General features: G+C 44.5%; 1 protein-coding gene across 1 annotated transcript; it reads right to left on the bottom strand.

Annotated features, from left to right (window-relative positions):
- Window positions 1-6967: 6967 nt before the first annotated feature.
- Window positions 6968-17991, bottom strand: LOC119350522. The gene is made up of 6 exons (XM_037618317.1): window positions 17531-17991; window positions 17292-17431; window positions 16633-17151; window positions 11817-11848; window positions 11530-11658; window positions 6968-7117 (listed from the first exon to the last, which is right to left on the bottom strand). The coding sequence occupies exons 3-6, from the start codon at window positions 16661-16663 to the stop codon at window positions 6968-6970; spliced, it is 342 nt and encodes a 113-aa protein (XP_037474214.1). The 5' UTR covers window positions 16664-17151; window positions 17292-17431; window positions 17531-17991.
- Between the last annotated feature and the right edge of the window lie 8093 nt (window positions 17992-26084).

The following is a 26084-nucleotide window of genomic DNA, read 5'->3' on the forward strand; positions in this document are numbered from 1 at the left end:
CCGCCGGTGTTCTCCAGTAGCACCGAGCCGATTGTTGCAGATGATTGGCTCTGCAAGATTGAAAGGGAGTTGACTACTACAGGATGCACAGATGCGGAGTGAGTGCATTTTGCCGCACATCAGCTTGATGGACCCGCAGCATCATGGTGGGACAATTTCATAGTCACTTACCCCATCGACACTGTGACATGGGACCAGTTCCAGCAGGCTTTTCGCACTGCCCATGTCTCAGCAGGAGCTATGGCCATGAAGAAGCGTGAGTTTCGCAACTTACGCCAAGGAGGGTGCACTGTTGGTCAGTATGTGAATGAATTTAGTAAGCTAGCATGTTATGCCCTAGATGACGTCGCTACAGATGCAACTAAGAAGGAGAAGTTTCTGGAAGGACTGAATGATGAGATGAGCATGCAGTTGATGGTGGCAAATTTCAATAACTACAAGGAGTTGGTGGATCGAGCTCTCGTGCTTGAAGGGAAGCAGCAGCAGATTGACAGCCGCAAGAGGAAGTATGGACAAGGGAAGTATAGTTCTGGAGCTCATCAGAGACCCCGTTTCACCCCGAACTCAGGAGGACTTGTTCATAACCATGGAGGCCACACTCATAATGGAGGAAGTACGCACAACCATAGTGGCCCCAAGAATGGGAATGGTAATGGTGGAAGCACCGGACAGAACCGTTCCAACCCGGCAACACCCGCTATGAAAGATCTAAACCACGTTACTTGCTACAAGTGCCAGAAGACCGGGCATTACGCCAATGAATGTCCTGAAGCAAAAAATGGAAATGGCAATGGAAGCTCTGGGAAGAAGCCCAACCCTTTCAACAGGGGACAAGTGAACCACGTTAACATGGAGGAGGTTGAAGCCCAACCAGATGCAGTAATAGGTAAGTTTTGGTTAAGTCCTTTACTGCAGTCGTACTTTCTGATACTGGTGCATCGCACTCATACATATCAAGGGGATTTGTGGATAAGTATAAGTTGCCCACTAGAGTTCTTAAGACACCCATGCTAGTAACCTCACCCAGAGCAGAGTATATGGCAAGCCATGGATGTTTTCAGATGCCATTGACCATAGGTAGGCATGTTTTCCCCTCAGATCTGATAATTTTGGAGTCGCAAGGTTTGGATGTGATTCTGGGTATGGATTGGCTATCAATGTATGGAGGAAACATCGATTGCGCCAGTAAGACGATTTTGCTCACCACCCCAGAAGGAAGAAGGATCAAGTATGTATCCTGGCATGTTCCGAATAGGACACAAGTAAATTCCTTATCAGGAGTTGTACAGGAGGAAGTACCAGTGGTAAAGGATTTCCCGGATGTATTTCCAGAAGAATTGCCAGGCATGCCACCGGATAGAGACATTGAGTTTTTGATTGAGCTTTTGCCAGGCACAGGGCCAATATCTAAGAGACCGTACAGAATGCCCGCAAAGAATTTGGAGGAAATTAAGAAGCAGATTAAGGAGTTACTGGATAAAGGTTATATACGCCCAAGTTCGTCACCTTGGGGATTACCAGTACTTCTAGTGGAGAAGAAGGATGGATCGTTAAGGATGGTTGTTGATTATCGAGGATTGAATGAGGTGACGATCAAGAACAAGTACCCACTACCGATGATCAATGATTTGTTTGATCAGCTGCAAGGAGCTAAGGTGTTTTCCAAGATCGATCTGCGATCAGGATATCACCAGCTGAAGATTCGAGAGCAGGATATACCTAAGACAGCTTTTACCACAAGGTATGGGCTATATGAGTATACCGTTATGTCATTTGGCCTAACTAATGCACCTGCCTACTTTATGAACATGATGAACAAAGTGTTTATGGAGTTTTTGGATAAGTTCGTCGTGGTGTTCATGGATGATATTTTGGTCTACTCGAAGAACGAAGAAGAGCATAAGGAACATTTGCGTTTAGTACTTGCGAAGCTCAGAGAACATCAGCTATACGCCAAGTTCAGCAAGTGCGAGTTTTGGCTGAAGGAAGTTGGATTCTTTGGACATGTTATATCTGGAGAAGTAATAATGGTAGACCCCACCAAGGTTGTCACGGTGACAAATTGGGAGCCACCCATGTCAGTTGGAGAGATCCGGAGTTTTCTTGGACTCGCAGGATACTACCGGAGGTTCATTGAGAATTTCTCAAAGATTGTGAAGCCCATGACGGAGTTGTTGAAGAAGGACACCAAATTCAAATGGACTGAGGAATGTGAGGCCAGTTTTCAGGAGTTGAAGAGACGCTTGGTTACATCACCAGTCTTGATTCTGCCAGATTAACGCAAGGATTATGAAGTGTATTGCGATGCTTCTCGTCAAGGACTTGGAGTCGTACTTATGCAGGAGGGAAGAGTTGTTTCATATGCCTCACGACAGCTTAAACCCCATGAGTTAAACTATGCTACGCATGATTTGGAGCTAGCAGTCGTAGTGCATGCATTGAAGACATGGAGGCATTTTATCATCGAAAATCATTGTGAGGTATACACGGATCACAAGAGTTTGAAGTATATCTTCACGCAGAAGGAGTTGAATCTCAGGCAGAGGAGATGGTTAGAGCTCATTAAGGATTATGATATGAGATTGCATTATCATCCCGAAAAGGCTAATGTAGTAGCCGATGCGTTGAGCCGAAAAAGTCATGTCAACACACGCATGACCGGAGGATTGCCCATGGAGTTAGCAGAGGACCTTCGCAAACTATGTTTGGAGATAGTTCCGAGAGGATATGTAGAAGCTTTGGATATTCAATCTACTTTAATGGATAAGATCAGAGAAGCTCAGAAGACGGACAAGGAGATTGCCGAAATAAAGGAAAGAATGAGTAAAGTAAAGGCTAAGGGATTTCGTGAAGATGAGCACGATACCTTATGGTTTGAGGACCGCGTATATGTGCCAAATGATCAGGAGATCAGGAAGTTGATTCTGCAAGAGGCTCATGATTCGCCATATTCGATTCACCCAGGAAATACCAAGATGTATCTGGATTTGAAGGATAGTTTCTGGTGGACCGGAATGAAGAAGGATATTGCAGAGTATGTAACAATTTGTGATGTATGTCAGAGAGTGAAGGCAGAGCATCAGAAGCCAGCAGGATTGCTACAGCCATTGCCGATACCCGAATGGAAGTGGGATAAGTTAGGCATGGATTTTATCACGGGATTACCAAGGACTCGTTCAGGCTATGACTCGATATGGGTTGTACTCGATCGTTTGACGAAAGTAGCTCACTTCATCCCAGTGAAGACCACTTACACCAGTGCTAAGTTGGCAAAGATATACATGACCAGGATCGTATGTCTGCATGGAGTTCCGAGGACCATTGTATCAGATAGAGGAACCCAATTTACTTCAAAGTTTTGGAATCAGTTGCATGAAACTTTGGGAACCAGGCTAGAGTTCAATACATCTTTTCACCCGTAGACAGATGGGCAGACTGAAAGAGTCAATCAGATTCTGGAGGACATGTTGAGAGCTTGTGTGCTAGACTATGGATCTAGTTGGGACGATAATTTGCCGTGTGCAGAGTTCTCATACAACAACAGCTACCAGGCCAGTTTGAATGGCACCGTTTGAAGCATTGTACGGAAGGAGGTGCAGAACTCCGTAGTTGTGGGACGAAGTTGGAGACCGACAATTGTTTGGACCAGATTTGATTAAAGAGTCTGAAGAGAAGGTTAAGCTGATTCGCGATAGACTCAAGGTAGCCCAGTCCAGGCAGAAGAGCTATGTGGATTCTAAACGCAAGGAGACAGTTTACGAAGTTGGAGACAGAGTGTATCTTCGTGTATCCCCACTTCGAGGAGTGAAGCGCTTTGGAGTTAAGGGAAAGTTAGCGCCACGTTTTGTGGGACCATACAAGGTTTTGGAACATATAGGAGAAGTTGCTTACAAGTTAGAATTGCCCGAAGGATTGTCACGAGTTCACGATGTGTTCCACGTTTCTCGGTTGAAGAAATGCCACGCAGAGATGGCTGAAATTCCTTTGAGAGATACAGTGCCACTGGAATCGATACAGTTGGATAGCGATTTGACGTACGAGGAGAAGCCAGTCAAGATACTCGAGTTTGCCAGCCGAGTCACACGCAACAAGGTAATCAAGTTCTGCAAAGTTTAGTGGAGCCACCATACCGAGGATGAAGCCACCTGGGAACGAGAGGAAGACCTACAGAAGGATTACCCACACCTATTTTCTAGCCAACCTGAATCTCGAGGGCGAGATTCATCTTAAGGGGGGTAGGTTTGTAACTTCCAAATTTTTAATTTGGAATGTTATACATTAGAACATCATTGCATTTTGGTTTGATCCTAGAAATTCTACGCAACTCAAGGACCCACGGAGAGAGTTGGGGATTTCGTTATTTTCATATTCGAGATTTCTCGAATTTTGAAAAGAGGATCGTTTGATTTTAATTATTTCGCTTCGAATATTTATTTTATAAAAATAGAAGAGAGAGGATAAAATGACTTCCTCAAAAATAAAAAAATATCGTAGATTTAATATTAAAATCAAATACGATTTTTATTCGGAGTTTTATTGCTATTTTATTTGAATTAGGAAAAATATGCGTTTTTTCAAAATTGTATTTTAGGCCCAAATAAATGTTCACCTTGTCCGGCCTATTTTTAGAGGACGGGGAAAATTTATTTCAGGATTTTTGGAGTCCGTTTACTATTTCTCTTCTTCTTTTTCTACACGTCGGAATTGTTTTAAAAAAAGTCAAACCGACTCCGGACCGTACCCGAACGGGACTCCGCCTGGGGGGGCTTTATAAGCCGCCGCTCCGAGCCGCCGAAGCCCAACCCGCGCCGCCGCCCAAACCCTAACCCTAACCGCGCCCCGCCGACGCCGTTGTCGCCCCGCGTCACCACTGTCGCGCCTCGCCGCTGCCCTGCGCCGACACCCGTCGCCCCGCGCCGCCTCGTCGGAGCCCACCCGCCGCCGCCGCCGTTCGCCGGACTTTCGCCGGAGGTAGCTGCCGCCGCTGCCTCGGTTTTCGCGAGAAAACCGACGGTTTTTTTCTAAAACTAGATCCGTTTTTTTATAAATCCGGTTTGGTTTATTTTTTCGGTTTTTATTTAGCGAACGCCCGTTCGTTAGTTCGTTTTAACGAACGGTTTTCACGATTTAGCCGCAGACAGCGAACGTTCGTTCGTTAGCCTGTTCGTCAGTTTTTCTTTTTCTCGGATTTTCCGCGATTATTTTCGATCGCGATTTTTGATCCGATTTTCGTTCTAGTATAACTTTTCGCTCGTTTATCGGAATCACGCGATTCAAGCGCCTAGAGTTTCGTCTCGAAACCCTCTTTCTGTTTAACCAACTTAAACAAGATTTTGCTACTGTAAAATTTGACTTTAGTCCAAATTAGTAAACGAAGCTTGTTTTTTCGCCGTTTGAGTTTTGTTGCTTCGTTTGATTTGATTCTTTTTGCAAACCGAAGTTCTTAAGTTGAACTTTCTGGTTAGATCTCTTATTTGAGTTTTACCCGTGCCCTTGCTTGATTGCTTATTGTATTCTTGTTTGTTTGCGATAGAGTACCCGGAGTGTGAAGCGTGCTACTACGAGTCTCTAGGTTTTGCGGATCATCAGCAAGGCAAGTAACACTTTGATCATACCTCTTTACTACCCGGATTTATTGCATTAGATCAATCCTCAAACAATTGCATGGTTAGGATCTGATTAAATTGTGGGTTGGGAAGTAGATGAGGTAGTACCTATTCACCTGTTCATTATCAAACCTTGGGAGTTACTTCTACGTCGCTTATATTGCTATGCTATGCTTGTAGACGTGGATTGCGTTTGAGAGTATTCATGACAGATGTGAGTATTGTTAAATAATGGTTAACTTAAGGTGGCAACTTTAATACACATCTGGGTGGATTGAGGCACGTGAGGAATTCAAGTGATTGCCTGTATTTTTGGAAATCCCGGGGTACCGTGTGATTCTCCTATGGACTGCCACCCAGACTCAAAGGGATCATAAGATTATTCATGCTAGAAACTTCCGTGTGCAGCCACATGCCATTATGAGCTCTGGCATAGTTGAGTAAGTTGTGGGAAACCTTTCCATGATGGGCTAGCAGATGTAGGGGATTGTAGGTGTACCAGCCTATCTATCGGTTAAGGGACCTCTTCGGAAAGACTGTGTCTCGGTCATTCGTTTCTCAAACATCTTATAGTGCGAAAACCAACGGAGGAGATCGAGTCTTGTGGGAAAAAGTGCACAAACATCTGCAGAGTGTACAAACTAATCATGGTTAGCTGTGTCCCCGGTTATGCACATCTTGAGTATCTAGTTCTTGGATTATCATGTGGATCTCATCACTCTTAATTATATAATTTGATTGGGGTTAATGATTATTTTTAATTGGGATTGAGATGGGGTTTACCATTCTCAATGTTTAACAACCACCATGATAATTAAATAAAATTCATTCCTTTGTTGTAGGGAAAAATTGGCTTTTCGCAAAACATATTAACCATACAGCCTCCACCAGCCAAATATGCATGTAGTGATAGCATTATTCTGTTCATTACTCTTTTGTGTTACCTTGCCAGCATATTCCATGTGCTGACCCGTTTTCGGGCTGCAACATATTATGTTGCAGACTTTTCAGACGACGAGTAAGGAGCCTTAGGTCGTGGTCTTTCACTCAATGATGCCGTTGGAGTTGATGGACTCACTTTATCTTCCAAGCCTTCCGCTGTTATCGTATTAGATGGCCTTAAGCCATATTTATTGTAATAAGTTCTCTTTTGAAACATTCGATGTAATAAGTGTGTGATTGCTACTCTGTTATAAATCCTTCAAGTACTATGTGTATCAGCATTACCGATCCAAGGATGACACTTATGCACAGAGATCAGACTGTTTGAAGTCTGGTCGCTACACATATTTATAGATGTAACCCTTTCGAACGGGAGACGCATAGTGGTCACGCATACTGTGGGTTAAAGACACCTATAGCTAGCAAGTTTCATCGGCACAAAGACCGGAACAGAGCAAATGAATGGGGGAGGAGGAGATGTCATTTGTGCTCACCCACGAACGCAGGGGCGGAGCTCGTGAACGCACAGGGAGGTCGTTGAACACCAGACCCTCGCAGCGATGAAACAACTGCACATTTAAAACCACCAAATCAACACAAATATGATGTTTTTTATAATAAAATCGAAAAATATATGACCTAACTCATAATTCAACATTGACCTTTGGAACGCCGAAGAGCACCTTTTCGGTCAACAGGAAGCCGAAGAGGTATCAAGGGTCGGGGTGTCTGATACGTCTCCAACGTATCTACTTTTCCTAATGCTTTTCCTCTTGTTTATCAGCCAGTGGGCCAACCTCCCTCTTTGTCGTCTGCTAGCAGACGGCAAAGACCCGGCTGATGGCAAAGCCATCCTTGGCCGTCAGCCAGCTCTTTGTCGTTTGTTTTTTGAAGCTGTTGGCAAAGCCATCCATTGCCATCAGCTAGCAGACGACAAAGAAGTGGCTGACGGCAAATCTTTTGATTCCAGTAGTGTTGGCTGCCGGCGGCGGCCGTGGCTTCCTCCTCCGACCAAAGAGGCCCTCCTCAACCTTCGTCGCCGCCCCTACGCCGCTCTTCCTCCTCTCTCCGCCTCGAATTGCCGCAACTCCGCCGTCCCTCCGTCACTCCTCGCTGTTGCTGCGCCGATGCCGCCACCTTCCGAACTGCCACCGCCCCTATTTGGCCGACGCCCACTAGTTTTTACATCTCCACTTTGCATCATCTGTTGGAGTTGCTCTTTTACATCTTCAATGTACATCATCTATTGGAGTTGCCTCTTTTTTGGAGATGTAAATTTTGACATCTCCTGTTTTACATCTCCAAATATGCATCTTCTATTGGAGATGCTCTTAGTGATGCTTCTTCTACAAGTTGTCGACCTGTATGTTATGTTGGTATAAGTATTATACGTAGCTCGGTTGAATTTTGTGTTTTTTTAAGTCATGCTTCATAAATGTCCTTTTGTTTTGTGCAAGAGAATTGGAAATTTGTCCCGTCTACTGCGTTAACTGGCAAAGCCTATTCGGCACCCGTTTCTTTAGTTCGCGCAAATGGGCACATACTCCCACGCCGCGCTGGACCGGCATGTTTTTTTTTTAAAACTGGAGCAAAAAGGGTGTTTGTGCAAGCGTTGTTTCGAACTCAGGATCTCTCGCTGAGAGAGCAGCACAATGACCACCAGGACAACAATGAAGCAATTGAGCCTATAAACTTCATTCCTTTCCTTTATTCCTTCAGTCGCGAGAGCCCCTGGTTTTGGGAACCAGGGAAGCTTCCCGAATCAGTTATTCTCACTGGTCCTTCCTTTTTTCTTGGCCCTTTTTCATTTTTGTTTTTTCCTTAAACACGTGAACTTTTTTCAAATTCGATGAAATATTTTCAAATTCAGTCAACTTTTTCTAAATCAGTGAACCTTTTTGGAAACTCGATGAACTTTATTTCAAAATCGATGAACTCTTTTTTCAAATCGATTAATTTTTTTAAAAACCGATGAACTCTTTTCTTAAATCAACTAATTTTTTAAAAAACCGATGAACTTTTTTCAATATAGACACTCTTTTTTCAAAATCGATAAACTTTTTCCAAATTTGATGAACATTTTTCGAAATCGATGAACTCTTTCTTCATTTTTGATTTAATTTTTTCCAAAACAGATGAACTTACTTTTTTTCAAAATTGATGAATTATTTTTTCAGTTGTGTTGGATTTTTTTCAAAATCAATTAACCTTTTCAAATTCGTGAACTTTTTTGAAGTTTCTGGACTTTCTTTCAAATGTCATGAACTGTTTTAAATTCAGGATTTTCTATGATTTTTTTGTCAAAAGTCAACAGTTGACCGGTCAACTGGCCAGCTGTTGACTGGTCAACCGTGATCGACGGGAGCGAAGGAGGCGATCGAGGCAACCTGGGCCAGCCCAGTTCCCAGCCGCGTGGGCGCACGAACTGCCAACTGGCACCCATTAGGAGCTCTCGTGTTAACTTTCTCTGACTATTTAAATGCAGAGTTATTTTCTGGCCCAGGCCCATTTCGATCGCTCTACTTTTCTAGCCAATAAATAAAAGGCTGGAACCGTCCGAAACATTTTCACAGTTCTTTAGTCCCACCTCGATTGGGGAATATCAAGTTATACGGCTTAAGTATGCGTCTACAAATGGTTCCGCTAAGCCGATGATGACTATCCTAGAGACCGACATTCTGAGCGCCCTGTGCGCAGTGAGGAAAATGTCATCAGGAATTAAATAGTCTGAGGCGACTTTTTTTATGCCACCGCTGTCGTATTTGTTTACCCATGTCAAATTTGCTTTCAATGACCATAGAAAAGATAGCCGTTCGAAGCAAAGTACAATGCCAAAACTGCTTTTGAAGGACGGTTTTTAAAAAATTCAGAATTCAACAAAAAAACATATTCTTACATTTCAAAAAATACAGGCATACATGAAGGCATAACTCACATGTGTAAATTTTCAGGACGAAATACGTTAAAATGAAGGTTGTGCAAAAAAAGACAATGGCTTTTCAAGACACGTTACTATTCATCCCAAAAGTCCATGAATTTTTTTTTTGTGCATAGATCGCATCTCAATGTATTTTATTCTGAAATTTTATACGCACACACATCACATCATTGTGTACTGTACAAAAAAAATTAACCAAAAAGTATGAATTTTGAATTTAAGAAAAAACGGCCTCGAAGGAGGCCAAGCTCCAAAACGCCATTCTCAGTTCAAAGCTCGTATTCCCTCCGTTCCTAAATATAAGTCTTTTTAGACATTTCAAATGAAATACAACATACAGATGTATGTAGACATATTTCAGAATGTAGATTCACTCATTTTGCTCCGTATGTAGTCACTTGGTGGAATCTCTAGAAAAACTTATATTTAGGAACAGAGGGAGTACATGCCATCAATGAGCCAAAATATGTCTAGATACATCCATTTCTCAGACAAGTATTACCGGACGGAGGAAGTATTAGCTAAATAACCTCTAAAAGCATGGAGATATTATTAGGTTCAGAATGAAAAGAAACTTATGCCAAACGGATGTATCTAGTAATGAAATACATATGGATCCGAGAGATTATTATAATATCGCCATGTTTCTTAGACACCGAATTATTCTGCGTTGTCAGATAAGAAAAATGATGAGAGAAGACGATCAGAACAACTAACCAGCAGCAGACTGTTTAAAGGGCTTCAAAATCTCATTATGTTTCAAGAACTATTTTCATTCAAGTAGAACAGAGAAATTCATTTGAGGGGTAGCCTTAACATCATAATCACGGTACGTTCTCAAGAATATTTCTATTCAAGCAAATTGTTCTAGAAAGAAATATACTGCCACCGATCTGAATTAATCACCGCAGCCTCTTGTCTTGAATAGAGGTTGCGTCAATTAATTCGGATCGGAGGGAGTACCTTTACTTTTCTTTTGATCCAAGTCCATGATGAATGATGCACTTGATAATAGTTCCCTTTTTAGTGGGAGGCGACAAAGACATGTCATACTACTTGTCGATGCTTGGGTAAAAGCAGAGATTCTGAAGTTGCTACAGAAAGCAAAAGCCTAAAAACTAAAAGATTATGATGATAGTTGGATAATCAATATTAAGCTATATTTCTTTTAGAGCTGATTGGAAGAATGAGCTGGACCAATGGGAGTTTGTGACATAAGGAGAGTATAAACATTACAGATGCACTATATAAAGTATATTGAGAAAAACATTATTACATCAGACTCCCTCCGTTTCTAAATATAAGCCCTTTCAGATATTTCAATATGGACTACATAGTACATACGGATGTATATAGACATATTTTAGAATGTAGATTCACTCGTTTTGCCTGTTACGTAGTCAATATTGACATCTCTAAAAGGTCTAATATTTAGGAACGGAGGGAGTATAACGTAACATAACATAGAGATATAATAAACATGTCCTGATTTTAAAAACAAATTTACTACGATTAGGGCATTTTGAAGACCGAGCTCCATGGAGCCCTTTATTTTGAAAAATTCAAAATTCATAAATTTCGATTTCAAAAAATTCTGAAAAAAATAAACATGTATGCAAGGATGTAATGTGTATGTGTGATAAGTTTCAGGATGAATTGCGAGCTGCACAAAAAAAACAAAATCATGGACTTTAAAGATGAACAGTACATATATGGTAAAAGGCCCCACATATGTCTTTTTTGTGTAGCTCACGTTTTAATGTATTTTGACCTGAAAATTTGCATACATGTACATTATGTATCTAGGTGTATCTGTATTTTTTTCCAGAATTTTTGAAACTGAAAATTTTGAATTTTGAAGTTTTCAAATAAAGGCCTCCATGGAGCTCGGTCTCCGTTTGACATTTTCGATTTACTACTCCCTTTGTACATAAATACTAATTTTTTTTTTGTGAACAAAGGAAGAATAAAGTAATACGACAGGATTACGAGAAGATGGAAAAGGAACAAAAGAATATGTACCCCTCAGAAGCTAACACGTACCTTAATAGCATATAGTAGTTCTTCCGTACGATTCATACATGTTCCTCTTTCAGTTGATTCCTTGTCGTATTTTGAGCCATCGAGCCTAACAATTAAATCCAAATCTTCCGCTCTTATCATCCTCGAAGTCTATCATAGGAGGAATGGAGAACCATTTAACAGAAAGTGATAGCAAATCTTTTCTATAGCCAAAAATTCCCTGTTTGTTGTGCTTAGACTTTGTGTCAAAATAGTCTTTTTTGCTCATCCAACAGATAAAGTTCCTATACTTGACACAACTTACATACCTTGGCATATAGTGATCCTTTGGTGTAAGAATCTGCATAGAAAATAAATCAGATCCATAAGAAAGATATCAAGGAGTGAGCAATCCATTTTCATATCCTAGTCCATGTTGCAATTCCTTTCCCCAAATTGATTGTAAATCTGCAGGATATAATTCGGCTAGCTACAGTGTGTGAACCATGTAGTGTTCCACCTCTCCACTAAATCGCAACAGTTCTTGCTTCTGAGGTAGGAAAGGAATCATGGTCTAGGGGTACAGCATAACATATGGGACTAAGCACTACCTCCTAGCTCAAACCCCTAAAAATTTAACAACTTCTTACCTTAATCCCAAAAAACCTGAGCTCAATAATTCCACGCATACCTACTGGGTTTGGCCAAGCTTCTCGTCAACGAATGCCTACCAGTGGAGAATGTTGTGCTGCTCCAGGGTGAGGTAAGGAATAGATTAGGGGGCAGGTACTGGATTATTGCATAAAGTACACTTTTCATATCACCAGAAAGCAACAATCATGATTATAAAATCGAATGTGCAACTGGACCTTTGCCTAGCCCAGAATAGTAGGCCTACAAAAATAGTGCAATTCCGAACATCAAGTGGTACATTACAGTTCATAAACAACAAACCCTCTCTCAAAAGCACAACCAGCTAAGGCTACTCCGGTGAAGCAAATGTCTAGGCCATAACATGAAACAGCAAAATAACTAAACTATCACTAAATAGTAGTACCAGCAATCATGTAAGAGCATCTCCACTGGCCCCCCAACAAGCCCCTCAGGGTGCCTTTTTTAGCGTCGGCGGCGAAACATCGGCCAAGTTGCGCCCCCAGATTGTTGTTTATCGCCGATTTGGGCCAAAATAACAACCGGCAAACCCAAGCCGAACCCAGCGCACCAGGGGGCGCCTGGGGGTACCGGCTGAAGCGAAAAGGCGCGTGGGCCCACGTGGTCGGCGACAGACCGGCCTATTCCCGCCGTTTTCCCCCATTTTCCCTCCATTGCCCAAGCACTTCCCCCCTTCTCCACCGCCGCTCCCGCTGTTCTCCTCATTAGATCCGACCGCCATGCCGCCGAAGAAGTATGCGGCCCCTCGCCTAGCCACCGATACCGCCCAGCCAAAGCAGAGGAAGCCGAGGGCGCCGATGGCAAGGCCACAGGGCTTGTCGAACGCCGAGTGGAAGGTAGGCGTTGAGTAACCACCGATCACCAGAACAGGCTCATCACCAAGAGGGCCAGGGACGCGGCGGCGGCGGCGGAGCAGGAGAGGCGTCTCGCGTGGGGATGATGAACCTTCCGCATGGCCACTGCCCACAAGCTGCGTGAGGGAGCCAGCAGAGCGTCGCGTCGCCGGCCAACTTCTCGCCGCCGCTATGGGGGTACGCGCCCTCGCCTGGCTACTCCGACGGCAACACGCATGGCGCCTTCAACCCCAGCATCACCTTCCTGCATGGCGCAGTGCCGCGTGCCTCCGGCCTCAACACCCAGTACAACTACTCGCCGCCGGCGTACTCAGGCTCGCCTGCGCCGCCTCTGCGCCATGCCGCCCTACCCTTTGCACACGGCTCGGCGCCACAGTTCAGCAACACCGACACCAACATGGACGAGATCATCACGAGCGGCTCAGTCCCCACCGCTTCGTGCCCCGGGTTCCACACGCAAGACGAAACGATGGACACCACCATCGACATTGACGACGTGCTCGCCAAGGAGGAGGCGGAGGAGGAAGAACAGGTGGAGCCGGAGCCGGGGCCGAAAGAGAGAAAGAAGAAGCGGGCGCCCAACACAAGCCGGGCGAGCCTCGCGTCAAGTGGACGTCCAAGGAAAACGAGTGCCTCGCCGATGCATGGAAGACCGTCAGCATCGACCCGATCACCGGCTTGAATCAGAACACCGACACGTACTGGAGAAGAATCAAGACGGCGTTCGACGAGCACAAGCTGGTCGACCCCGACTTCGCCAACATCCACATGGATCACAGCGACAAGGCCATGGCGAACCATTGGGCAACCATCTAGGCGGCCTGCAACAAGTGACATGGGATCCTAGAGGTCGCGGCTCGCCCGGAAAGCGGCGCCAACATCGAGGGGCAGGTATGGCCAGCCGTCGGCTCAGTTCTTTCGTCGTGTACTTCGCCGACACTTGTTCTTCGGCTGTGCAGATGGTTCGAATGTTCAACATGTTTCGCCAGGACAACAGCGACCAAGAGTTCAAGTTCCTTCACGTGTTCTCCAGGATCGAGTCGTGCAAGAAGTGGAGGGAGTGCCGACTCACTCTCGCAAGGCCAAGGAGACCTACAAGCCGGATGCGCCTGCCCCGTCGGCGGAAGAAGGGCGCCCTGATGGCAACAAAAGAGACAAGGCGGCGAGGGGCGCGGCACCCGCTGCTGAACGGCTGCAATCATCGATCAAGCAGTGCATCGCCGATGCGAAGAACAGCGCCGCCAAGAGGGAGGAGAAATCCGACGCGAGGTGGTCGGCGTTGATGACGAAGCATGACGTCAAGCTCGACCTTCTCAGGACCAAAGTCGCCGCGAAGAAGAGGAACACCGACCTGGCGCTCTTGATGGCGGCAGACATGTCGACGATGGACGAGCAGGTGAAGGCGTGGTACCTGGCAGAGCATGGCCTCATCTTGAACCAGATGCCTCGACAGGCGGCGGTTGCCGCCTCTACGCCCACAACGACGCCAACGCCGACGCCAAGCCTGAGAAGTGAACATGTGCGGACGCCCTGCGTGAGCACTGAAGCCACGCCAACGCCAACGTCGAGCCCGAGCACTGAAGATGCGCCCACACTGACCTCAGCCAGTCCCATGGCAGAGGAGCCTGCCGTTTGATGCGTTCCATGTCTATGATTCCTTCCTTTTGATCACCGAACTTTTGGGTATGTTTGATCGCCGACCTGTGCCATGATGATCGCCTAACCTGTGGCATTTTTTGGCAGCAGGAAAGATAAATTAGAATTTTCGGGCGTTTGGGGGCCGAAACCTGGGGGCGCGACTGGAAACTCGATCGCCCCCAGGGCGGAAAAACCGCCGGCGCATACGCCAAAAGACATTCGTCGGGTGCCCTGGGGGGGGCAAACGGCTGGAGATGCTCTAATGGTTAAATCAAAACCTGGAAAATGCACTCATGAACACCTACAGGACGAGATGGGCCTTCAAACCTAAGAAGGAGCAACCAAAGACAAGGTGGCCATTGACAGATTGACGAGGAAGCACAAGGACGTGGCCGCTAGACTTCTCATGATCATTTATCCCCCTTGAGGCTGTATTTCCTTTCCTTGTGGGCTTATTTTTGCTGTTGCCCCCAGCCTGTACCTTACCTTTATTTTCTTTCGTTTCTATGGACCTCCGTTTTTTGGTTGGATGTTGTGCTTCGGTTGTGGTTTGCTTTATTTATAAAGCGGGGCGAGAAGCCTTTTTCGGTACAAAATTCAATTAGCCGTGGCCCTTTTCAGGAATCATCCACAACACCCTATCCTAACAACTGAGTGTGTAATCCATCCTCACACAATGACAAAAAAGTATACTAGAACACAATTAACGAATTCAACAAAAATAGATGTAGCTAGTTAAAGCCTAGTTTGATAAATGTCAAAGAGCAGTTTCATATGATTCCATTGTGTTATGTGTGTGCATCAGTTTTCAAACATGATATATATAAAAACAGGAGGGTGACAGAACCTATACTAGAACCTACTACAACGCCCCTTCGGTCAGTTTTGCATCAGGTTCACTATGGGCAGAAAAGACAACACAAAAGTTGAGTGGTAGAAAATAGTGAAACTAATCTGATATGTCTTGTGGTTCCACGTCCTATCGAGGGCATCGCTGCTGACCTTGGCAACACTGAGGAGGTCATGGTCCACACGAAGTTCTTGGGCCTAAAGCTTCTTGGTTCCTCCCCCAGCTAATCCACCTTCCGAGCTAACCAAGTCAAATCAATATAATTTTAGTTCCATTGTGAGTATCCAAGACGCTCTGAAACAACTGGATATTCTCCTAAAAGGCAAATAAAAAGCACTCTGAATAGATGCAAACTTTGAGAATTTCTTGTTGATTCAGTCCAGAGGAAGAGACGGCGATGGGGTGGTAGTGGGGGCAGAAAGCGAAGGGATGCAGGGGTGAAGAGCAGACGGAAACGGGGGCAGACACAGCGGTGGTGCTCTGAAAGGAGCAGAGGCAGCCCCGACAACAGCGTGCGAACAAGAGCAAGGGTGGCCATGGCAGGAGGTACCACCAAGGAGAAGAGCAATTGCGGCACGGAGGCGGACAGGCAGCGGGTGGCAGCCGGAAACCGTAGTGCAGGCGCTTGGAAGAGGACGGAATGGGAGTTACACGGCAGTGTTGTGCGGTCGTGTGAGGGTGAGAGGCCAACGAAGCCAGACATAGTGGTAACCCAACAAGTTTAGAACAAATGCTCATGTAGCTACTTTTTTTTCACCCGTCTATTTCCATGAAATAGTGAAGAATTGGCTATCAGGAATAGGGCTTAAGTGTACTCTCATTTCAGAGATGTGCTTGCATTTTTGCAATATATTCAGTTTAGGTCAACTGTGAGAATCAGGAATATGGCTTAAGTCTCAGCTACGCTTGCACGCATCATATTTGAAGTTAGCGAGCAGCACAAGTACTTCACAACCAGTCTTGAATCAAAGGAAATAACATCATATTTGAAACGATAAAAAAGAGGTTACACTTTTTCTAGGGAAAGATGTATGTTAACACACTAACTTATTAGTGATCGGATGTTTGAATGTAGCAAAACATGGATTTTCAAGGCTTCAGAGCGAAATGAAAGTGATCAGAAGACAAAACCTTTGCAAGTAGAGCTTTCCCTGTTCCCCATACAGTATGACTACCTTGAGAGGCCTAAATCCAATGTCCTCATATAGCTCGGGAAGTTCAACTGGTTCTTTAATATCTTGAATTGGAACATGTAAACCACCGACATCCGAACAAGACTCCAAACGTGTCATTTCAATTTTCATGACAGAAATCATAGGACCAACTTCACCTTGCAAAATTCCGACCACCAAGAGAACCTGAGAAAAAGACAGGTAAAGCTCAATAAATAAATACTCCAAGGCAGAATTGAAATTCATCACATCAATCAAACAGATACTCCGATGGCCTAAGCTAACCAGTCCTCTCTCTGAGTGTATAAATAAATAAACCACAAAAAGAATATGAGAGCTGAAGACTTAAATGCAGATTTCTATTGCAACCATTTCACTCTTTCCAATTGAATAAAAATATAATGACCACAGATTCTGCCAACTTTTCTTCTCCTGGTAATTGGAACCATGTAGTAAGGACCAAGAAACTTCAGAAAACCTGAAGAAGCAAACAAGTGGTAAATGTTATAATTTGAACAACTAAAACGATTTGATAGATATACTCTATGAATCTCAGTTCATGTTGAAATACAAATTATTCCATAGCATTTTGTGACAAAATTCAGCACAGCAGTCAACCTATTTCCCTCGTGAATCCGCCAAATTAGTTCTTGACAATCAATTCTCCGTGTAACTAGTAGGATACTCCTGGATACCCAAATCAATAGACTCCAACCGGTCAATCTTCAGCACCGTCCAAAGAGTCCTGCTCTTGTGATCTGATGGGGTAGCAAAAAGAAGCCTTATGGTGTAGCACAAATACAAATACGCATGATGGTGCAGGGAAAAAGAGTGAGGAGTAAAAGGATGGGGGTGACCTTGATGACGACGGCGGTGAGGAAAGGTGCTGGAGCGGCGGGCTTACTGCTCCGAGGATTTGTCCGGGCCTTCTCCTCGGGCTGCTACCGAAAGAAACGATTTTATCCGCCTCGGAGATGGTCGCTGGGACGCCGAGACGACAGGGTTTGGCGGAATCGCAGCCGGAGAGGGAGTCCACGGCCCTTGGTGGCTCGCGTCGGCGCCGTCGCAGGATCCGGCATCGGCACCACCGGATCAAGCCGGAATTACTCCTCCCGTCGAAAAAAAAAACGATCTTTTCCGGCATCGCCACCACCGGATGAAGCCGGAATTACTCCTCCAATTGATCTTTTCCAAGGGAGGGAGTACGGGACGGGGATGGCGGAGTTTGGAGAAGGGCACGGGGACGGGGATGCGGCGAGGAGAGAAGGAATCGCGGGCCGAGGAGGAATCGGAGATGGGGAGGAGGGCGTCACGAGGTATTTGCGGGTTTCTTTTTTATTATTATTATTACGGACGTCGCGATATCTTTTCTCGACGGACAAAAAAAATGTCATCAGGAATTTAAATATTTAGTCTTCCTTAGCGAGAATTCCAGAAATTCGTCGGAGATGGGGAGGAGGGCGTCACGAGGTATTTGCGGGTTTCTTTTTTATTATTATTATTACGGACGTCGCGATATCTTTTCTCGACGGACAAAAAAAATGTCATCAGGAATTTAAATATTTAGTCTTCCTTAACGAGAATTCCAGAAATTCGTTCCACACAAGAATCGAACTCCGGTTGTCAAGGAGTGAGACTACTACCCCAACCATTGGGCTAAAGCCCAGTTCCCGCTCAATTTGCTTCAACGCATGTATAATAGTTTAAACTATTTCGTATTTGTGTTCTTCTCTTCGTTTAGCCACATAACAATTTCTTTCTTTTTCGTTTTCTTTTGAGAATCACATAACAGCTTTCTGAGACATGCATAGCTTAGCTGTACTGATGTTCTATTGCTAGCCCAGCCATGTATAAAGTTATAGTCCTTGGCTCTGGTTGGTCGACATTGCGGGCTTAATTTATTTTTGGATGAATTTTTTGATCAAGCTCTTATTGTGTGGAGGTTGTTTTGAAGTTCGGGTCCTTTCGAGGGAAGAAACTTTTGCTTTTGGTTTTGGTTCTTCAAGCAACACACACAAACAACACTGGTAATTGGGTATACCAAACAAAACCTATGATATGTAGGACAGTAAAACTGAGTCTAACTTCAGCCCTCTCACGCACCGAGTGTTACTGGCCATCTATTTTTCGTGATATGGGCGTTCCTTACCATCAGATATGCTGGGTTTTTTTACTTCCACCACACATTTGATTTCCTGGCCCAACTGTCCTAAAGGTCGGCTGCTCCAGGGGCAAAATCTGAGTCCTCTGGTTGCCTGGGCCTTTTTCCCCGGCCCAACTAGCAAACCACTCATATCCCACCCCACGAGCGTTACTGAAGAAAGGCCTACCAAACGATCACAGTCGAGTTAGAAAAGAAATGCCTCATGAACCCTAACAGAGGAGACGCCCGAAGATGGCAATCCATATTCTCGTCAACCGCCACCGCTACGCTCGTCCGATCAACCTCCGCACATCACCCCGTCGTGAAAAAAGATCTCCACAGTCGGTGGAGTTCCCTTTCCCATCCCCATGACAGCCGACGAACATGGAGCGACCGACAAATCTATCCACCTAGGCGAGGAGGTGTGACTTACAGTTAGGGCGCATCGTCCCCGGAAAAGGACACAAGTACTTGTCTACATCCATTCAGCTTCTCGATGAGTAGCCTAATCGATTGATCTGCACATGCTTAATCGAAGGTACAAACTGTTGTACGCATTGCTTTATTTTTCCCATTTTGGTTCCTTCTTTTCTTTTGGTTATTTGGTTTCATTTGTTCTAGAATCTGGCTCATGGCATCGGTGTGGAAGCTCGATTTAGTCGATCCGTTGATTTATGGTGGCACAAAGGTATGCGTCTTGTGAGGTTCTATCGCCAATTCAATGATGATTGATTGAGAGTTTAACCAGCCATTACTCATAGTATAATGCACCGGATGCCGGTTATTGCAGGTTTGTTACAATTGGGGATTCATAATTTTCATTCCATTGGGCTTGCAGGTACGTGGGATGGAAGCACATCTGAGAGCAGCGATACGAGTCAATGGGATTGAAAGCAATGCATGGGAAGACATTAACTTGACGCAATGGCCAGTACGGAATATTAATATGCCAAAATCCGATGAGACGTCAGTCAACAATATTAGCTTTTGTTTTTGTTTTAGATTGTTAATATCTGAAATGCTGATCTAACAACATAAAATGCTGCAGTTCTTGTTGTGCACTGTACATGCTGAAGAACATCGAATTATTTACGGGAGTAAAACTGAGGTTGCAATATGACGAAGTACGTAGAGTAACACCTAAAATTATGTCATTTTTTGAAACATATGGAACGATACTAACATATCCTCGCATGCAGGCCTACATCGACAAATTCAGAAGAGAGCTACCTGTTGTGCTTGTCGATTCACCCTACAACAAAATGAAATACAGGAGTAGGTTCAAGCAGTACCATGCTAGGCAATCGGATGCAGCTGCGGTTGAAGACGACGAGGATGCAAGCAGTTAGTCCAACATTGTGGTTCATTCTTACATGTGAAGTGTACACTTGGCCATAAAGCGACAGAGTAGGGTGTGGTTGGGTTTTAGTCCCGAAGAAGGTTTCCTAGCCGTGTTCTTAGTCCATTGCACATGAGTCAAGTTGTAAAACTTTAATAATATTGGTTACTATATTTTGCTTGAAATAAATTTGGTCTCCACGGGATCTCGTAGATATCTATATTTGCTTTTTACTACCATGTGATAGTAATGGTGCCTGGGGCAACCCTAGAAGAATAATGGATTATGATATGTCTATTTTCATACAAGAGAAAAAGGTACGAGCATTACAATAGCCTCACAACAGAAGTCAAAAATACTGCCTGATTCAACACGCAATCCCAGCTATATCTCGTAGGCAGGCCGCAAAGCCAAAAAATAGAGCATATGATAACAATAGTAAAAGCATGTACCATAGGGGGCCTCTGCAGGTGCTGCAACGCTGAATTGAAGCGATCACCTTCAGGAGCATAGTGGTGTGGCCATGGTACATCCATCCTGGCTCATGGAATCACATAGCATGTTCTGTCATAGCCCTGCAAAACAGAGGAAAAATTACTACTTATACTAACCTTGTCAAGTGTGTGCATGTAACAAATGTTGGACATAAGTAAACACGGAAGAATGAAATGCAACATATGGAAGAATCGAATGGTCATTCCTTTCTCTCTGCTTTTTGCGAGGACCATTACTCTCCCTTTAACAAGGCTAAAACATCATAATAAGACTTAATAGCAATCTTGAAAAGGTGGATATCCCATGTGAATCTAATTTTTCATATAAAGCACATGCCAAGTCTGTTGATCCCAGTCCAGCAATTGCACAAGAAGAAGCGAGCATCATAAATATTGAGCAACATAAGCTATGAATTGTTTATAGTACATTCCAAAATTAATAGCTTATCATCTCTATTGATCTCCAAATCTCACCTATCAGCCAAATTGAAAGAATACATGTTGAATGCAACGATTGAACGTTCGTAGATCATGCAGTTGGGGTTGGACGAATGGGGCTGGCCGTCGAGGCCGGCGGCCAGCTTCATCTAGTCCCGCGGAACATGATCCATACCCAACCACCTTGCCATCAGACGAGACGCATGGCCAGATCAAAGTTGCACCCATGGCTGAGAAATGATATGTAGAGGACGCAAACAACCAATTGAGGTGTGGGAAAGAGGTTGCCTATAACCTTGTGGCTATAGGCACCCGCATGGAGGACTGGGAGGTGGGATGGCGCCGACTCTTCGCCGGCGGCCGCCGCGGGGAGGGCAGTGGGCCTCCTCTCGTGTTCGTTGAAAAGGTGGTGCGAGATCGCGAGGGAATTGGGGTGGTGGAAGGGAGGGGCCGCGACGCGCGGCTAGATCCTGCCGGCAACGAGGGAGGGAGGGGCCGCGATGAGCAGCTAGATCCTACTGGCGAGGATTAAAGCCGTAGTGGCGGCGAGGAATAAACCCTAGCGAACGGGATAAATACCGAACCAAAAATAGCCCTAAAATTCGTACCGAGAATACCCTCGAAATATTTGGGAGGGAAAATCAGATCAGTTCGAAATATTTTTCTCCTGAAAATGCCCCTCGGGGTCTAATATAATACACGTGACATCAGCGTATTGCATCGGATCTGGACCGTCGAATTCGCTCCGACGGACGGTCCATATTGTCCGGATGCACTGTAAAATGACCCTTATTATTTTTGTATAACAGTCTTGATAGAAAAGCCTTTCCAACAGAACGGTTGAGTGCAAGCCTGAAAAATGATAAAATCATGGATGGTACTTCCAGTAACATAAATCAAAATATTGTTGCAGAATCTTTTCAGTCTGCACTTCCATCCATGGTTAATTCCATCAAATATATGTAAACTTAACTAAATGCAAACATGAAATGCGAGATTATAGAGATTCATGCACAATAATATAAAATATGTAAGATGGTAACGGAAGAGGTACTCTAGCAAAAGCAGAGGTACAATGATTCTAGTTTCACACCGAAATAGCAATGAATACATGACTATCAGGACGTGAGTAGTACAAAAAAATGAGCATATGAGAAGCAAAGATGATGCCACTTGTGCTGATGTGCATATAAACCTATCAAATTCAGACTAGGTAATAATTGGGAGGTACCTTAGCGTTAAGAAAGTACTTGTAAAAATTGTAGATTTGCAGGAAGAACATAGTAGTGACCATTGTTGAAGAAGAAAGAGATCTAATTATTCATACTAAGTATATTATTTTTAAGACACCAATTTGCATTACTACCTATAAAATAGGAATCCCAGGTTTGTTCAGATGAATGAATGTCCCACCACATATATACTTTAAAAGAACCAAAATCTCCTTAAAAGTTGACTAACATAGAAGACATGCACAAGAAAAATAACTCATTGCACAGGAACAAAGAAGTATTGGAATGGCGATGAGCTCAAATATAAATCTAGAAATTTTATTGTGTGAAGATTTATATTTTTCTTATCTATTTTAAATGGGAATGTAACATGCACAATTTAGCACATAGTGGCAACTACAAAATTAGTGATCTGAATTAACTTAGAACTGAAGACACATGCTGCACTTTTAATCAGTTCATGCCTTTAAATGCCCTAGTGAAGAGTGAAAGATCTGATGCACAATATTACTATCTTTTAGAAAATAGCAGTACAGACTATGGGTATAGATATACATAGCCATGATGCATGCATGTAGTACGTGATCCTAGTTTCATCCATATACTTATGTACACGTATTGAAAAGGCAGGAGTACCTGTTGTGAGTATCAAACCGTGAACGACATGAACAGAGATGGATGATGGGCCGTTGTTGCTACGTTTCTCCAGCAATAAAGCATCAATCTTAGCAGCAGACACGGAGGTAGTAGTACCTACTGTGCGCCTCCTGTAGCCAGATGTGCTTGCCGCCATCTTGTACATCTAGCTCCTGCAGCATATACGTTGCCATCTCACTATCTGCTGGGATAAGATGGAGAAGATCGCTCAGATCTCTAAGACCGTCCACCCAGAGCCCGTAGTCTGGCACCTCCTTGCCTGGCTATAGCCTTGTAAGGTCCGAACTTGTTGGTTTGTCGCTGACGGCGTGCGAGTACACCATGGTGTACAACTTGCCGTGATGCAGCATCGCCAGTCGGTGGCAGAGACACTTGGCACAGGGTGCGCAACAACTCATGCTACCCTCCTCCAGCGTGTGGTTGTCGTCCCGTGGGTCCCAGAATAGTTACTCCGTCAGCATGTCAAGTCACACCGGTCCACATAATGGGGACAGATCGTCGTCCACGGTACCACAGCACCACGATGACACAATTTGGTAGATTGTTTCCGAACACTATGTTGCTTCCGCATAGTTCCTCTGGCGAGAAGGCTGGTTGGGTAGACCTGAACACATAGGTACATAACCTACCTGATCAAACGTCCACTCGATTGATATTTGCAGATTAATTTTACTAATAATTCCGTTAGATCATGGAGAAAAAAGAGGAGGACCTAGAACCAATCTGATAGAAATAGAAAGGAGGACAACATCACGACATGGAGAGAAAGAAGAGAGAGAATGACAGATTGATTATGATACTACCTCAAAATCCCTCCTTGTGGTACACCCTCTGCATGCTGACTCATCTCCACCAATCTGGAGATAATCACTCCATGCTTTTCACCATCCATGACTCTCTCTCTCTCTCCGAATAGGCTTGGGCATGACGTACGCCTTGGTTCCGTGGCCGAGGCACTGCTGATAGTCTCGCACCTGACCCCAGCGGAGTGCCAACTTCTCCCATGTCGTCCCTATTATCTTTGTCATCCTGGTCAGCCTGCATCGATAGGAGAGCCCATGTCACGCATCAAAACATCTTCATCATGCGCACTTCTGGCCGGCGGCGCATGGGCGGTTGAACGGCAACCGGAGGCGGCGCGTGCGGTGGTTTTTCGTGGGGACGTCACGGAGAGAGTTGTGCTTTTTAGATACCGAGGGAATTGTTTGTGGGGATATAATTGGGAGAAAATTACGGGATTCTTTTTGTGGATAGCCACGTGATGTCCCATGTTTGAAGAGGTCCAATTTCCCAGCGTTTTTTCTCTTTCCTTTTGGTTTTCTATATAGAGGTTATAGATCGTATACATGCAAAGTTAAAAAAATAGATGTTAACCGTAAGTTTAAGAAGATGGTCCAATATTCCAGCATTTTGTTCTTTCCTTTTGGTTTTCTATAGAGATTACGATTGTATACATGCAGGTCTCTCACCACGGTTAATTATTTGGTCTTAACCGTAGGTTTAAGATCCAAAGGTTAATTTTACGTGAGAATTAACGTGGAGGATCGATTAGTGCTTCCAATTAGTAAATATAAGATATAAGATAAGATGGAGTGTTCGAGTCTACCACCAGTTGTTACAAAATGGATTTTAGTCTCACTGAGATGGCCTGGCCAAGTTTCTGTGATGAAGTCGCTTCATTTCATAATCATCGAAATGAACCGATCGGAATTTTTTAAATGTGGTCTTGCCCTAGCCATTGCACTTCAGTTGCACCGAGTCGTTCTGTTCGATCTCACTGGAAAGCCTAACGGTCAACTCTTTATGAAGGAAGGAACCAGCGAAACCACTCCTGTGAGTATTCGTCCCGTCCCACTCTTTATGGGGTTTTTCAAGTCTTTAGAGTATGAATGTAGTAATGAAGCCGAGACCCTAGTTTGTTCAGCTATTGTGGACTTCAGATTTGGAGTAGCACTTATCTATCGAAATCTTTCATCATTTACTTAAACGGTTGATTGATCATACATTGAGTACCATTGAACTGTAATTAACCGATGCAAGTCCAAGAAGGACTGGTCGGTGCTGCCAGCTGATACGTCTCTGTCGTATCTATAATTTTTTATTGTTCCATGCCAATATTCTACCACTTTTACTTACTTTTGGCAACTTTTTATACTATTTTTGGAACTAACATATTGATCCAGTGTGCAGTGCCAGTTTTTGTTTGTTGCATGTTTTTTGTTTCGCAGAAAATCCATATCAAACAGAGTCCAAACGAGATAAAAACTTACGGAGATTTTTTTGGAATATATGTGATTTTTTGGAATAAGAATCAACGCGAGACGATGCCCGAGGGGGCCACAAGGTAGGGGGCACGCCGCAGGGGGTGGCGTGCCCTAGACCCTTGTGGCCACCCCGTAAGGCGGTTGGTGCCCTTCTTTCGCCGCAAGAAATCCAATATCCGTATACAAATCGTGTTAATATTTCAGCCCAATCGGAGTTACGGATCTCCGGGAATTTAAGAAACGGTGAAAGGCCGGAATCTGAGAGCACAAAAACAGAAGGAGACAGAAAGACAGATCCAATCTCGGAGGGGCTCCTGCCCCTCCGCCGCCATGGAGGCCATGGACCAGAGGGGCAACCCTTCTCCCATCTAGGGGGGAGGTCAAGGAAAAAGAAGAAGGATGGGGGCTCTCTCCCCCTCTCTCTTGGTGGCGCTGTAATGCCGTCGCGGCCATCATCGTGTGACGGCAATCTACACCAACACCTCTATCATCTTCACCAACATCTTCATCACCTTCCCCCATCTATCTACAGCGGTCCACTCTCCCGCAACCCGATGTACCCTCTACTTGAACATGGTGCTTTATGCTTCATATTATTATCCAATGTAGAAAAAGGGCCTGTTGTCCCGGTTCGTAAGGGCCTTTTGTCCCGGTTCCTGAACCGGGACTAAAGGGTCGGTACTAATGCCCTGCCCCTTTAGTCCCGGTTCAATCCAGAACCGGGACTGATGGGCCTCCACGTGGCCTGTGCATGGAGCCCAGGCAGGAGACCCTTTGGTCCCGGTTGGTGGCACCAACCGGGACCAATAGGCATCCACGTGTCAGCATTTCTGTGGCTGGGGGT

Source organism: Triticum dicoccoides, chromosome 1A (genome assembly GCF_002162155.2).
Source record: "Triticum dicoccoides isolate Atlit2015 ecotype Zavitan chromosome 1A, WEW_v2.0, whole genome shotgun sequence".
NCBI lineage: Eukaryota > Viridiplantae > Streptophyta > Magnoliopsida > Poales > Poaceae > Triticum > Triticum dicoccoides.